We start from the raw sequence: 12,591 nt of genomic DNA, 5'->3' as shown, positions 1-12,591 counted from the left end.
CCTGCTTTGGAAACACTTTACTGCGATGCTACATGTTGGAGTCATTGAATCAGTCCACGAAAATCCTATTAGGAGACCTTCAAACGCGTTTCTCGGGAGATGGGGGGGCACATAAATATTTGTAGTATCACACTTCAGAGGTTAAAATGAAAGCGTGGTAGTCGTGCCAGTGGGTTATATGGCGCCGAGTACGAGTGGAATACCAAGTAGTTTCACACACGTTGCCAATCCAAGCGCAATGGAAGAGCTCGTGGTGCCAAAAGCACTTTCTGCAAAGCAGATTTCTGTTCAGTTTTTAACTTGATGGCAGATGGAGAAGAAATTACTATGAAAGCAGAACACAAAGAAGTGGTGTTAACATCACTCTGTCGGGACGGGCTCTTTTAACGGGTCTCCTCAACAGTGTGGTAGAGGCATGTGTTGGACACATGGCCAAGACATGGGACACAAATTAAACTTGCACTCTGTGTGAACAGAAATGGTCCAGTTACTAATGATGAGAATGCATATCTGCAACACTAACTGGTAAATGACTGAATGGAGAAAGAAAAAAAGAAAATATCTCAAAAAAGCAACTTAAATGCATCATTGAACCCAATGTCATTTCTTTAGAAACTGAGAAACAGACGAGACACGTAAATGGGTGTTGAGGGAGTATCCAGAAACTTGTAAAATCTCAGGCTGAAGTACTTGTAAAAAGCCAGCTTATATTTGCTCAACAGTGTGCCTCCGCATCCCCAACTCCCGCTGGACCACCTACTCCTGCTTGCAATTAGGATCCAGAGTTTGGCAGTTATTAATCATGCAAACAAGGAAGGAAATGGTAGCCGGGCTTCTCTTCCGCAGACGCCATCGGCCTCCTGTTTATTCACCATGTCAGACTTTCTAAATGGAGGTAATCAGGACCCTCAGTTCTGCTGGTCACCGTTGCGCCAAATAGGTCTATGTTATTTTAATTGGCACAAACTATGGTTTTAATTCATTGCTGGGTAACAAGATTTAAAACTACTGTTGAAAGCAGGATGCGTGCAAAAATAATTCAAGGATAAAGTTTCTAATGAAAATGTAACAAATTTGCATCTGAAACTGGGACATTTTTACGCAGTCACATCTTTCTTTTTTTTTTTTAAGTTAAACAAATAATTAAAAATGAAATCATCAAAAATAAAAAAGACCTGTGTGTTGATGAAGTTATGACAACAGCAAACCAAAAAAGTGATTTATTTCATGGGAGCAGCCCCAGTGAATTATACAGAATTTCTCGCATTAAACATATGTTGTTTTACATAAAACACAAAATTAGAAGTCCATGTCTCAAGAGACAAGATCCCCAGGGCCGAGTGCATTAATGTATTCTTTGGAAGATGAGTGCGGTCACAACATTTCCTGTCCTTCCTCCAAACTGTAAAGAGGGTGTGGGCAACTGCTGAACAAATTCAAATCCTGTAAGAGAACACAAACCAAATGTGCATGTCAGGAAACGTGCATCACGATCACCACTGGGCATCATTGTGCTGTCCAAAAGACAGGCGCCAAGTGTGGAAGAGCGCTGGAAGTCACACAAACTATTTATGCATCATCTGTGGTTCTTCCTGCAGTCCAAGTAAGAACAATAAGCCTTCTTAACCACTCCCACTTTGTTTGCACATCTTTGCAGAGGATCAAATTAAATTAAGCTTCAGCCTGCTTCAATTAAGCTGAAGAGGAAATGACCATCCCACACAAAGTTTGCACACCACATAAATACCATTGTCGTCAAATATTCACATCAAAATGTCATTCTATTATCTTGAAAAAGGATAGCTGATTTAAGTGCTACATATGGAGAGGTGACGTGCAGTCGCCAGGACCGAAAAATGTTGCAGCTGTCTTTCATTACAACTGACGGTGCCTTACGCAGCTGTAAACATGAAACTGACTCCATTTGGTGTCAAACTGGATGTGGACTGGGTGTGGTTTGTGAAAGTCCCTGGCTGCCGGTGGCAGACAAGAGCTCATGGCCGTTTGCCGCCCTGCAGGTTCTCAGAAGCGACAGCCACTGGAGGCCTGCCGAAAAGTTATTCTAGATTAACAACCTGTTAGATAACAATGTGCATGTAAGAAATGGCTGAGGTCAGACCACAAGGAGTGGATAGTTGTTGTTTTTTTTTACTGAGAATGTACAAATGTGTAACTAGAGCCGTGCATTTAAAGGTGTTCAAAGAAGTTTTCCTATAAAAACAGGTCTAACTCCATGTACTTCTGAATCCAAAATTATTTTGTCTTGTGACAGTTATTAACACAAATTGCATATTTCATCAGCTGGTTTAGAAATGTACTGTGGTTTGAAAAGGTCATGGTCTGAAAACCACTAATATTTTCCCTCTGTCAGTTCCTGTGGTATGAACTGGCCTCTATGAAGTGCAGGAATCCCCCAGGTTGTGTGGAGCGTAATGTAACACTATTAATGCATTACTTTTACTTGATACAGACTTTATATTTTAAATGCGTGTTAAATAAAATAGAGTGTGTGCCATTTGATGTCTAATTTTAGACAATTTATTCCACCTCACCTTCACTGAATCGGTCGAGCAGCTGCTCTTTAGTCCAGTTACAGGAAGTAATAGAAAAGAATCCTCTGTCCTTTAGAGCATCTTTCAAAGTCTGGACGTAACGTGTTTTTCCCTCCTTGGAGTTGTCTGGGTTCAGGCTTATTGCATCAAAAGTTCCTTTGTCGATGCAGACATCAAATCCTCTCAGCTCCCCTTGACTGTGCAAAAAGTCAATTTCCTAAGAAGAGGATAAAGTGTGATATGTAAGCTGTTAAACACTAGTGTAAATACTGTATGCAATCTGGCACTGGTTCGATATAAAATATTCAGCAGGAGAAGTCTTTTGGCATTCACCACAATAAGGTGTTTATGTAAGTCACTGTTTTAACGTTCAGAACCAAATTCCAACTGCTGACAGACATTAATTCTGGGGAATTGGCTGAAGGGTTAAACCACGGCTAAAGAGCCACATGCTCGAAAATCATATTGCAAGATTTATTAAAGAGGATTAATCATAAATCACTGGTGATAAAAAAAAAAATATTGCGGTTGGAAGCCGTAGGCAAGATATTTGAAGATAATGTGGCTGAGCACGGTAGCTGGTGCACATGGAAACACAGGATTTTTCTTAATAAATGAGTGCCGACCAAACAGTTCCGTGAGCCTGCTCACATTCCCTTTTCAAGGCTACACGCACGCAAAAGAGGCAGTCAGCAGAATTTGGCACTATTCAGCAACTGAACAAATTTAAAAGGATGCCAACAGGCCATTTCTCCCTCTTTTACACACAAACGTCAACTGTACTCACCCTAAGGTCAATATTGACCTTAGTTGGAAGGCATTCTGCCCAGCTGAAGCACACACCATCCTAGGTGTGTGATGCCTTAAACATCTACGACAATTGTACAATGCAAGCAGGGGTTTAAAAAAAGAAAAGACAACACATCAATTCCCTTAGAGTTCCGGCAGGATTGACAACTAGTTTGCCTTTGTGCAAGAAGTTTCAATCCCTGCATGTTTATTGCAGTTCTAAGCAGATGAATGAATTCTGAATGGCGGGCAGTTCTCCAAAGGTTTTGAAGGAGTTTCCCCCCCCCCATCCAACTCTCCCACTCAGTAAACACAAGATGGGAGAGAGATCCTTTAGACTTTCTAAAGACCAGGCTGGCTCGTCATTGGAATTCATGGATGAAGTGGGGTGTTCTGCAAACTTGCTTTTAACAGCTGTGCATGATTTAAAGTTTCACCAAACATGAACAGAATGCAGCCCTTGTGCCGGTTAACACTTCGTCATGCCAAGCGTTTATTAGCTGTGTACTGTAACTTCAAGTTTTGATGACAATCGGAGCTTAACTAACCTTCAGGATGACATCTGTTATATCCTCAGCCTGCAGGACGGATCTGGCCAAATCTACCGACGCCGGAGAATAATCAATACCAGTCAGATTCTTGTATCCTTGTTTGGCCTTTACACAGACACACAAACACACACACACACACAAAAAAGAGGATGAGAAGCAAATAAAAGACAAAGTATATTGCCCTGTTACAGAGATGTGTTGCATATTCTTTATAATATTAGTCTTGTATTAGATTTATATCTGCCTCTAATTGTAATGATTAGTGGAGACAGATTTATAATATCTTCAGCTGATTCTTAACAAATGATTCTAGCAAAGAAATACAATATTTTGCATGCATAAGTACCATGAAATTACTCTAAAATTAAAATGGTAATGTTAAAAATGTTTTACTTCTCAGACCAGTTCAACCAAAAAGGCTCCGTTTCCAGTTCCAATGTCGAGAATAGCAGCATCCTCAGAGATGTTGGCCTTGTCCATCCATCGCAGCACTCGCCTCATGCTTTCCTCTCCAAACCTGTGGAGATGATTCATTTAATCATCATCATGTTGATCAATAAGATGGGTGAGGAGGATGCTGCATAAATTCTGCCAAAGAACAAGCAAACGAGGATTACCATATCTCACCGACATCACCAATGTCTTTGAAAGTGTCCAGTTCCTTTTGGTAAACGTCCTCCCAACTGCAGAGCAACAAGAGAAGAAGAAAAAAAAGAAAAAGAGTGACGTCACAACATAAGGCGACACGTTGTTTGATTGGAAAGAAACGCGATGTGGTTGACTGATGAATATTAAACTGTGCACGAAACTTACTGCGTCTTTAGACTATGATAGATGTCAATGTGTGCAGAAAAGGCAAAACAGCAAACCACACGAATGCGCGTCCCCGACAAACTTCAAGAGAACAGCTTGACAAACGATTCTTGTCAATATAAATGAAGGGTGTTTTGTGAGCCAGTCCGCAACCACATTTCCAATAAATATCAAGCGGGAAAATAAATACTCCGTGAGACATAAAATAAAATAACGATTAAAAAAACTAATAATCACTTGTTTTGATATGACAGTTGCTACCTTGCTAAGCATTCATCTCTGGAATAGCTCAGTTGTGGACGGAACGATACCTGATGTCAACAACACGACGGCAAGAAAACAACTTACTAAACTTTAGTTCCAAGTTTTGAAGGTCCAAAATCTGTGTCTGAGTGCCCGTCTTCGTCATTGTCCGGGTTCTCTCCACAGCCACGAGGATTTTTGCCAGAGACGTCCATGATGGAACGCAGCCTCAGAGACCGTCGGTGCCTACATCACCCATAAAGCATTGCGCCTGACGAGCGTGCTTTGCGACCGCAGGGGGGATTGGGATTGATAGGGATGTTTCCATCATGGCGGCATCCATTTCAGGTTATACTTTTAGTTCTGTGTGTTATCACAGCGCTAACAGCAACTCGGATCATGTAAGTATAATCAGTCATGTCGACAGACTGCTACGCGGTGGCTGTTGGGATTTCTGCTGCCTGGCAGAGTGTGGTGGCGTTCAGCAACGCCGTTGTTTTGCCTTGTTTTTCAGTGTCATCCTGTTGCTGGCTAGCTAATATTGGTTCCGTCTATTTACCGGCAGGTGTGGTTTTAGCAGGCAGAATTGCTCCAGCTGTATGGAAACATTGCTTGTCGCTTTTGGGTTATTTCGCCGTTGTTAGGCATCGCTCTCAAGAAATTAGCAATGGCAGTAATTGCAAAGCGATATACACATTTGCACCTGTTACAACGATACATGACATATTGCTGAGAAAGTTTGGGTTCCAGGCAGTATTCAGCTGTTAGCTAATTAGCATTGTGCATTGAGCTAAAAAGTCAAATGACTTCCGTTTGTTGGTTCGGCGACTGACAAGTCGCATCGACCACTTATATGTTCTAAGTGTATTAGGCCGCTTGAATATAAAAAGACAACCTCGCAAATGTATTCGTTAGAGCAACAATTTTTCTCTTCCGCATTCCCAGTCTCTCTCGTTAGCCATTGAGCTAGCTTCGGTTGCAAATGTAAGGAAACAATAACTGCTTTATTCCTGTACTTTTTGGTGTAGATTATAGGCTCACGTCTCTTATGTGTGTTTTATGCGTCTGTGACTCGAAGGTGCTTCACATTAAAAGGAAACTCAAAAGGCCACCTTTGCCAATACCAGGTCTCGGACGCTTTACCTCTTATCAAAACTTTGTCAGTCGGCCTGGCCTTTAGGGCAACTGCTCCTTGCAGGTTTGGCTTCATTCCTGACAAGTAATGTGCACCGGTATCTGCTTCTCGATAGTCGTTTTAAAAATGGCAGAACGTTGTCATGTAATGACACGGAAGGAAATGACGTGACTTGTAATAACACAAAACATAAACAAAGTCATTCTGAACAAATTTTAGCTGGGATTATGAATGGCGCTTAATAACGCTTCATTTTGCTCTTAATGTAATTTGCTCAGGAGGGTTTCCTATTAGGAGAAGTCAGGCAAGAAGAGACGGTCAGCATCAGCGACACACAAATCAGCAACGCAGAATTGCTCCAGGTCGTTGGTAAGTCCCACAAGCACTCAAAACAAAGGTTCTGTGCCATCTGAAACTATATGTGCATCCTGACTCGTTTTAATCTCACAGTATGGTTAACAGTTCCAAAAACGTTTTTGAAAACACTGACTTTTTATTTCTTTTTTATAAATACCCATCCCCCCCCCCCCCCCCCAAAAAAAAAAGAAAAGAAAAAGATGTATACTTAGAAATCGTTTTTAACCTTTCAGACCTTTCCAGATAAGGATTCTGCATTTATAATGATGTATATCTTTGGTTGTTCTCAACAGAAATCCATAATCATGACCCTTGTGCACAGTTGTTTAGGTAAGATAAAAAATAAAATAAAAATCTTCATGCCAATGCACGTTGCAACAGAGGGATAAACAGAATTAATAAACTACTTTTTGCCATTTACTAAAACCTCATAGACATTTGTTGTTGTAAAATAAACACACTGTGAGCCTGAGCCAATAAGCTAATTTGTTATTGGAGATAATTTTATCGAAGTTTTTTTCCTGTCAATACTAATTTTCAGTGTTGCAGTGCGATGCCATTATTTTCAAAATCACATGGGGTTATGGCTTACCTTAAAATCATTTCAATGCTGCACGGCTTTTGTGTTGGACAGCAGATGGCCCCATCTGACCAAATTTCATAAGTCATTGTGGCAAGGCAGGAGAGGATGTAACAGGTTGGAATAATTGTGTCTTTGGCCTTTTGCCAGCTTTTATGACTACACAGGAAAAATCAATGAAGAAAATCTCAACAACATTCTCAAAGGCAGGCGGAAAGTGAGTAATTCATTTCTGTATGCACAATTCACTGGATGTTTGTCAAGCCTAGAGCCTCATACGTTATCGTGTTGACTTTAGTAGCAATGACACAAAGGAGAACTGCTCATTTAAAAAAAAAAAAAAAAAAAAATTATTCAGTAGTTATTCACAATTTTTTTTTATCATTATTATTATTTTTAAGTTTTTGTTATTGCAAGCACTAAGATCAAAAGCGGACAGTAGGATGTAATTCTTCCTCTCACACCAACGTTGCCTTTAAAATAAGGTTTTTGTTTCATTTGTTTTATAGAATGTTATTGGGTGGTACCGGTTCCGGAGAAACACACAGCAGCAGATGTCATTTCGAGAACAAGTCATCCACAAACAGCTGACTCAGCTCCTGGGTGTGCCCGACCTCGTCTTCCTACTTTTCAGCTTTATTTCTACCGCCAACAGTTCCACACACGCACTGGAATATGTGCTCTTCAGACCTAATCGCAGGTAGTGATTACACAATACTTGAATACAGAGAGATATACAACTTTTTACAGACAATATTGTCACGCCATTCATTTTATGAAACAAAATACACATTTTTTTTTGCGACTGACTGGCTGTCTGAACTCCGTAGCAGGTACAACCAGAGGATCACCCTCTCAATCCCAAATCTCGGCAACACCAGCCAGCAGGAATACAAAGTCTCCTCAGTTCCCAACACCTCACTCTACTACACACAAGTCATCAAAGAGCACGGGTAAGTGTTACAGTCCTTCCCCTTTTTGTTTCCCAATTGCAGCTGAGCGCACCCATCCTCCCCTCATTCCTGAGGTGGAGGTGCACAAATATTTGTCTACTCTGTGTGGAACGGTTTTCACCTGACAGCATGTTAGCAGTTACAGCCTCTCCTCGAGGGTGTAGCTTGTGTAACTGCCTGCCCACCTGCCTGTTTGTTCTTCAGCTACTTCTTCACACAAACTCTCCCCTGTTTAAGGCGAGGCGCCTCTGGCGGGGGACAAACTTGTGATTCTTTGGCTGCATCGGAAAAGTTCCTCACACATCATTGTTGTAGTGCTGGCAGACACAAAATTATGAAACTTTCTGCAAAGGTTTTGGTTGTAATCCCTTGACTTTATGTCATGACCCACCACCACTGTAACTCATTCATTCATTCATTCATCTTCTATACCCGCTTATTCCTATTCAGGGTCACGGGGGTCTGCTGGAGCCTTTACCAGCTGTCTTAGGGCGAAGGCAGGGTACACCCTGGACAAGTCGCCAGTTCACCGCAGCCACTGTAACTCATAAAAGTGTTACTGATTTCATCTCCCTGAGGAAGAAATGGTCAAATTTGTCATCATATTTTAGAGTAACTGCAAAAATAGTGAAATAGGTTTATTTTTTATATGTATAACAGCTTTAGTGATGCTCTTTATTATGGTCTTCATGGTTTTAAACATGCGTTTGTCTCTCCAGGGCTGAATTCTTTGATAAAGACGGAGTGATGAAGGACATTCGGACAATATTCCAAGTCTACAGTGCGCTGCAAGACAAAGTGCAGGTGAGTACCAGTAAGCCGGTTCGTTGCAATGTTGATCTCATCCTGCAAGCAGTTTGCTCGCTAAATAACTTGTTTGTGTTAATTGTAGGCTGTGTGTGGGGAGGTAGAACAAAGTGAGCGGGCAAAGGAGAGAATCCAAGAAGATGTAAACAAACTCAAGCAGCAAATTGCACTCAGGAAACGCAAGGCGGCAGAAGAGGAGAGGAGTATGTTGTTTATTCATTTTCCCAAAATTGCAAGTTTAGGGTTTTTAATGTTTGTTTGCATACTTCCTGACTTGTTTTTTTTTTTTCTGTCTTTGCAGGGCTCCATGCGGCCCAAAACGCAGACTCCGGTTCCACTCCAGAGGAAAACGCCGTCACTTCACCTTCTGCAGCCCTGGCAAGGATAACCTTCCGCACGCCGCCAGAGCGGCCCAGTACCTCACCCAACCCTCCGCTGTATGCTGACCTCTTGTCCCAGGACGACTCTCTTCTCACCTCCTCCTCCCCACCCACCAGTGCTGCTCTACTGCCCAGGCCCCAAGCCGTCGGCTCTCCAGGACACCCCACCCCCAGCCCCATCGGCCTGGGCCTGGGCCTGGGCCTCGGGCTGGGCCTGAGCGCCAGTGCCAATCCGGTCACCGTGCCGTGCACGCCGTACCTCGGCAACGGCGACGGCTCGAGCTCGGACTCACTAGACAGACAAGCTGCCGGGCAGGAAGACGACGAAGAGGACGACGACGACGACGATGAGGACGAGGACAGTAGCGAGTATGAGAACTTGGTGAGCGAGGCCACTCACCTGCCAATGGTCTCCGCCAGCATTTTAGCACAAGGCCGACCGGCGGCCCTTAGCCCTGACGGGGACGCTCACAGCTCACAGACCACGTAGAACAGGCAGGCGTGTGTCTGGAACACAAATAAGTGACACGCCACCAGAGGTGGGCATCCCAAGCAATCAAAGTGAGGCAAACGCACACGAATGAAGTGCCAGTCCTGAAAGTGTAAGGCATACACAGGTGGTGTCCTGCCCTGATTATCTTTCCTCGTCTTAGTCCCCATTTTAAGGGGACCGTTGCTCGGCTTTGCAGGCTTTACAGGTTCGTCTCAATTTTGAGGAAAATGTCACCCATTGTCTTTATTCTGTCACGTCCCTTTTTTCAAAAGGGTGTGTCTTTGGTTATGGGTTTTTCTGGCTGTTGCAATGGAATGGAATTCATGCCAACGGGTTGGCAAAGCAGGCTTTCTAGAGAAGGAAGGCACCTCCCCACTCTTTCATGGTTTACTTCATGTTTGTGTCACCAACTCTGAGCACCACTCTTGTAGTACCTCTTGCACTATTTTTTGCCTTCTCCCAAAACAAACAATTACAGAAAAGTATATAAAAATAAGTTTTAAGAAATATCCGCCTTCAAATTGCTAAATTGAGGTGGCAAAAAGGTTGGTATGGTAATTTTTAAAAATGTATAGAAACAAAATCATACCCCACAGACATAATTGTTTCCTTATCAAAATAAGAAATCATGAATCGCAAACTAAATTGACCCCGTCACTTCCATAATGGGTGCTTTATATACATTCAAAAAATATATCTATATATTTTGTCAGATCATCAGTTAATCTAATTTAATTGACAAGAATGTCAGTGTCTTGTTTTTCTATGATTACACTGAAATTGTATGCGCTTTCCTGCACTTAAAAGTCTAAGATTTCTTTATTACTGTGCTATAACAATGCTGTCCTGTTGTGCCACTTAAGTCGTCATATTTGACCACTGTGAGCCGAACACAGCTTAGCTTTTTGTGAGTTGTATCTGGGGCTCACAGGGCAAACACAATGTACTGTAGCTTTACTAATAAGATGCTTATGGTTCCCTTTCTGCTGCTGCAACACGGAGAGCTAGCGCCTAAAAAGAAAATCTGCATCTGTCCATTTGTCTTCAATTCTCAACCTGGCTGCTACTTCCTGTCCCACAGTGCTGATGTCTGTCTCTAATGCGGACTGCGATCATACAAACCCTCTTTAAGCTCAACTTCTGACTGACTCTCTCCTCTCTATTAAAGGCATAATGGAAGGCTAAGGCACGCTGCGGTGTGTGAATTGTATCTTTAGGAACGGGTGATGTGTCTGGACCTTAGACAATGTGATGCAAAACATCATGACCTTGCTTTAGTGTACAGTGCCTTCCACTCAGGGCAGTTCTTCACCTGGATATGGAGCACATTAACACCTTCTGCTTGGCTCACATACTAACACTTTGTGTAGTGGTATTTACAAAAACTGACTTGTAGTCTTAATTATTATTTTTTTAATGCACTTCTATACCTCTCTTTCCATGTGTCTGCAGCTGTTACGACTGCTTCCCTAAAGCCGTTTTCTTCCTTTTTGACTTGCATTGACAACTCATCAGCCAAGCGATCTGCCTTTGCTTCTTTTCAACTGGAATTTTAACTTTTAAATCCACCACCAGTCAAATCGATACCTGATACTGAGTTGGTATTTCATGCATGACCCATTTGAAGACATCTCTGTCACAAGATCTGGACTGATGACTGAAAAATAATCATTTTTATCAACTGGCCAGTTCCTGAGGCTACTAAATTTAGCAACGAGCAAGACAATTGCACATGGAAGGAGGAGGATAGAAAAAGATACTGGACATTGAAGACATTTTTCCTTGTGAACAAGCTGTCCTTTATGTAGTTGTTTGGATAATCATGTTTTTGTTTTTTGTTTTTTGCCTTAGAGTTGTTCCACTCACCCAAATGTGTAATGCCAAAGCATCACTTATCTGGAACTGGCACTCAAAATGTTACTCAATAATCACCCGGAGCAGCAGTCACATCATGGTAAAAAAAAAAAAAAAAAGAAAAGAAATGACAATATCCATCTGTAATATGTATATTGTTCATTTTCACCACTAGAATATAATAAGGAAGTGATTATAAATGTTCAGCTGACAAATGGGGTGAAGGGATATGCATTTAAGCAGCACTTACAGTATAAGCTTCTCAGTTGTGGTGGTATAGAGCAGCAGTTGTTCATATTGATCCTCGCTTCTCAGTTCCTTGAAAGTGTTTCCCTCTGGCATCCAAAGGCTCATCACTCCCACACACGATGACCGAAATAAAATCCAGCAGGATTCCTGTTCGGACCTTCGACTTTTGAAGTTGCAGCATAGTACAGAAACACAGACTCGTGTCATTTGGTATGATGACTCCCCCTACCTTTCTTCATCTCAAAGACTGGGCCATTGCAACATCTGCTATTCCTTGGAAGCAAGAAGTGGAGTTCAGCTCAGCTCGCGTGTCTGGATGAGTACACTCAACGGACGCATGCCCACCTGGGAAAGCAAAGAGTATATATTTGGTTCTAAGAAATTGTGGGTAAATAAATAAGATATGCGAAAGGATTTGCCTTTTTTTTTTTTCGGAAGACTATAGTAATTACTTTTAGACTGTTGAATTATGTTGTGTTTTGCAGACTAAAACAGGGAAAAAGAAACTTTAAAATAAATGTCACCACACTTTAGAAGTTTTTCTTTAAATGCTTATGCACGCATGTATAAGCATAACCTACTGAAGCATTTAAAAAAAAAACTTATGCTGCAAACCTACTGGTGCTTGGTGAGAAAATCAATAGAATTTTCTTAAAGGTCAGACACGTGGATGCTTTAGAAATGATGACTGCATGTTATTTTAAAAAATATATTTTTTTTACTTGGAATTCTGACTTCATAGAAGCCAAATTTATGAGATGAAAGTCAGATTAAAGTCAAATTACCATATTCCTTTACATCACATACATTTTTTTTTACATGTGGCCCTAATCCT

At 41.6% G+C, this 12,591-nt stretch overlaps 2 protein-coding genes across 4 annotated transcripts; one reads left to right on the top strand and one right to left on the bottom strand.

Moving 5' to 3' along the window:
- Positions 1–1,205: 1,205 nt before the first annotated feature.
- Positions 1,206–9,667, bottom strand: eef1akmt2 (EEF1A lysine methyltransferase 2). 2 transcript variants are annotated; one of them, XM_076038367.1, is made up of 6 exons: positions 9,561–9,667; positions 4,510–4,575; positions 4,295–4,409; positions 3,890–3,997; positions 2,553–2,769; positions 1,206–1,443 (listed from the first exon to the last, which is right to left on the bottom strand). In XM_076038367.1, the coding sequence occupies exons 1-6, from the start codon at positions 9,581–9,583 to the stop codon at positions 1,346–1,348; spliced, it is 627 nt and encodes a 208-aa protein (XP_075894482.1). In that variant the 5' UTR covers positions 9,584–9,667; the 3' UTR covers positions 1,206–1,345. The 2 variants fall into 2 exon arrangements, with proteins under 2 accessions (XP_075894482.1, XP_075894481.1); XM_076038366.1 differs by lacking the exon at positions 9,561–9,667 and adding an exon at positions 5,054–5,187.
- Positions 5,233–11,596, top strand: abraxas2 (abraxas 2, BRISC complex subunit). 2 transcript variants are annotated; one of them, XM_076038363.1, is made up of 9 exons: positions 5,233–5,349; positions 6,362–6,452; positions 6,734–6,770; positions 7,171–7,237; positions 7,530–7,720; positions 7,851–7,973; positions 8,693–8,777; positions 8,866–8,983; positions 9,082–11,596. In XM_076038363.1, the coding sequence occupies exons 1-9, from the start codon at positions 5,278–5,280 to the stop codon at positions 9,648–9,650; spliced, it is 1,353 nt and encodes a 450-aa protein (XP_075894478.1). In that variant the 5' UTR covers positions 5,233–5,277; the 3' UTR covers positions 9,651–11,596. The 2 variants fall into 2 exon arrangements, with proteins under 2 accessions (XP_075894478.1, XP_075894480.1); XM_076038365.1 differs by lacking the exon at positions 5,233–5,349 and adding an exon at positions 6,051–6,068 and having other exon boundaries at positions 6,361–6,452.
- Positions 11,597–12,591: the final 995 nt, after the last annotated feature.

This window comes from Nelusetta ayraudi, unplaced genomic scaffold (assembly GCF_046127955.1).
Source record: "Nelusetta ayraudi isolate G7.1 ecotype Tasmania unplaced genomic scaffold, CSIRO-AGI_Nayr_v1 ptg000056l, whole genome shotgun sequence".
NCBI lineage: Eukaryota > Metazoa > Chordata > Actinopteri > Tetraodontiformes > Monacanthidae > Nelusetta > Nelusetta ayraudi.
The sequence above is the reverse complement of the archived record's forward strand: the minus strand, read 5'-3'. Positions and strand labels throughout refer to the sequence as shown.

Coding starts and splice junctions, on each gene's coding strand:
- eef1akmt2 (XM_076038366.1), bottom strand. CDS start 5,163: ATGGACGTCTCTGGCAAAAATCCTCGTGGCTGTGGAGAGAACCCGGAC. Junction 4,410..4,509: donor GGTGATGTCGGTGAGATATG/GTAATCCTCGTT, acceptor TCATCTCCACAG/GTTTGGAGAGGAAAGCATGA. Junction 2,770..3,889: donor TAACAGATGTCATCCTGAAG/GTTAGTTAAGCT, acceptor TCCTCTTCTTAG/GAAATTGACTTTTTGCACAG.
- abraxas2 (XM_076038363.1), top strand. CDS start 5,278: ATGGCGGCATCCATTTCAGGTTATACTTTTAGTTCTGTGTGTTATCAC. Junction 7,238..7,529: donor TTCTCAAAGGCAGGCGGAAA/GTGAGTAATTCA, acceptor TTTGTTTTATAG/AATGTTATTGGGTGGTACCG. Junction 8,778..8,865: donor CGCTGCAAGACAAAGTGCAG/GTGAGTACCAGT, acceptor TGTTAATTGTAG/GCTGTGTGTGGGGAGGTAGA.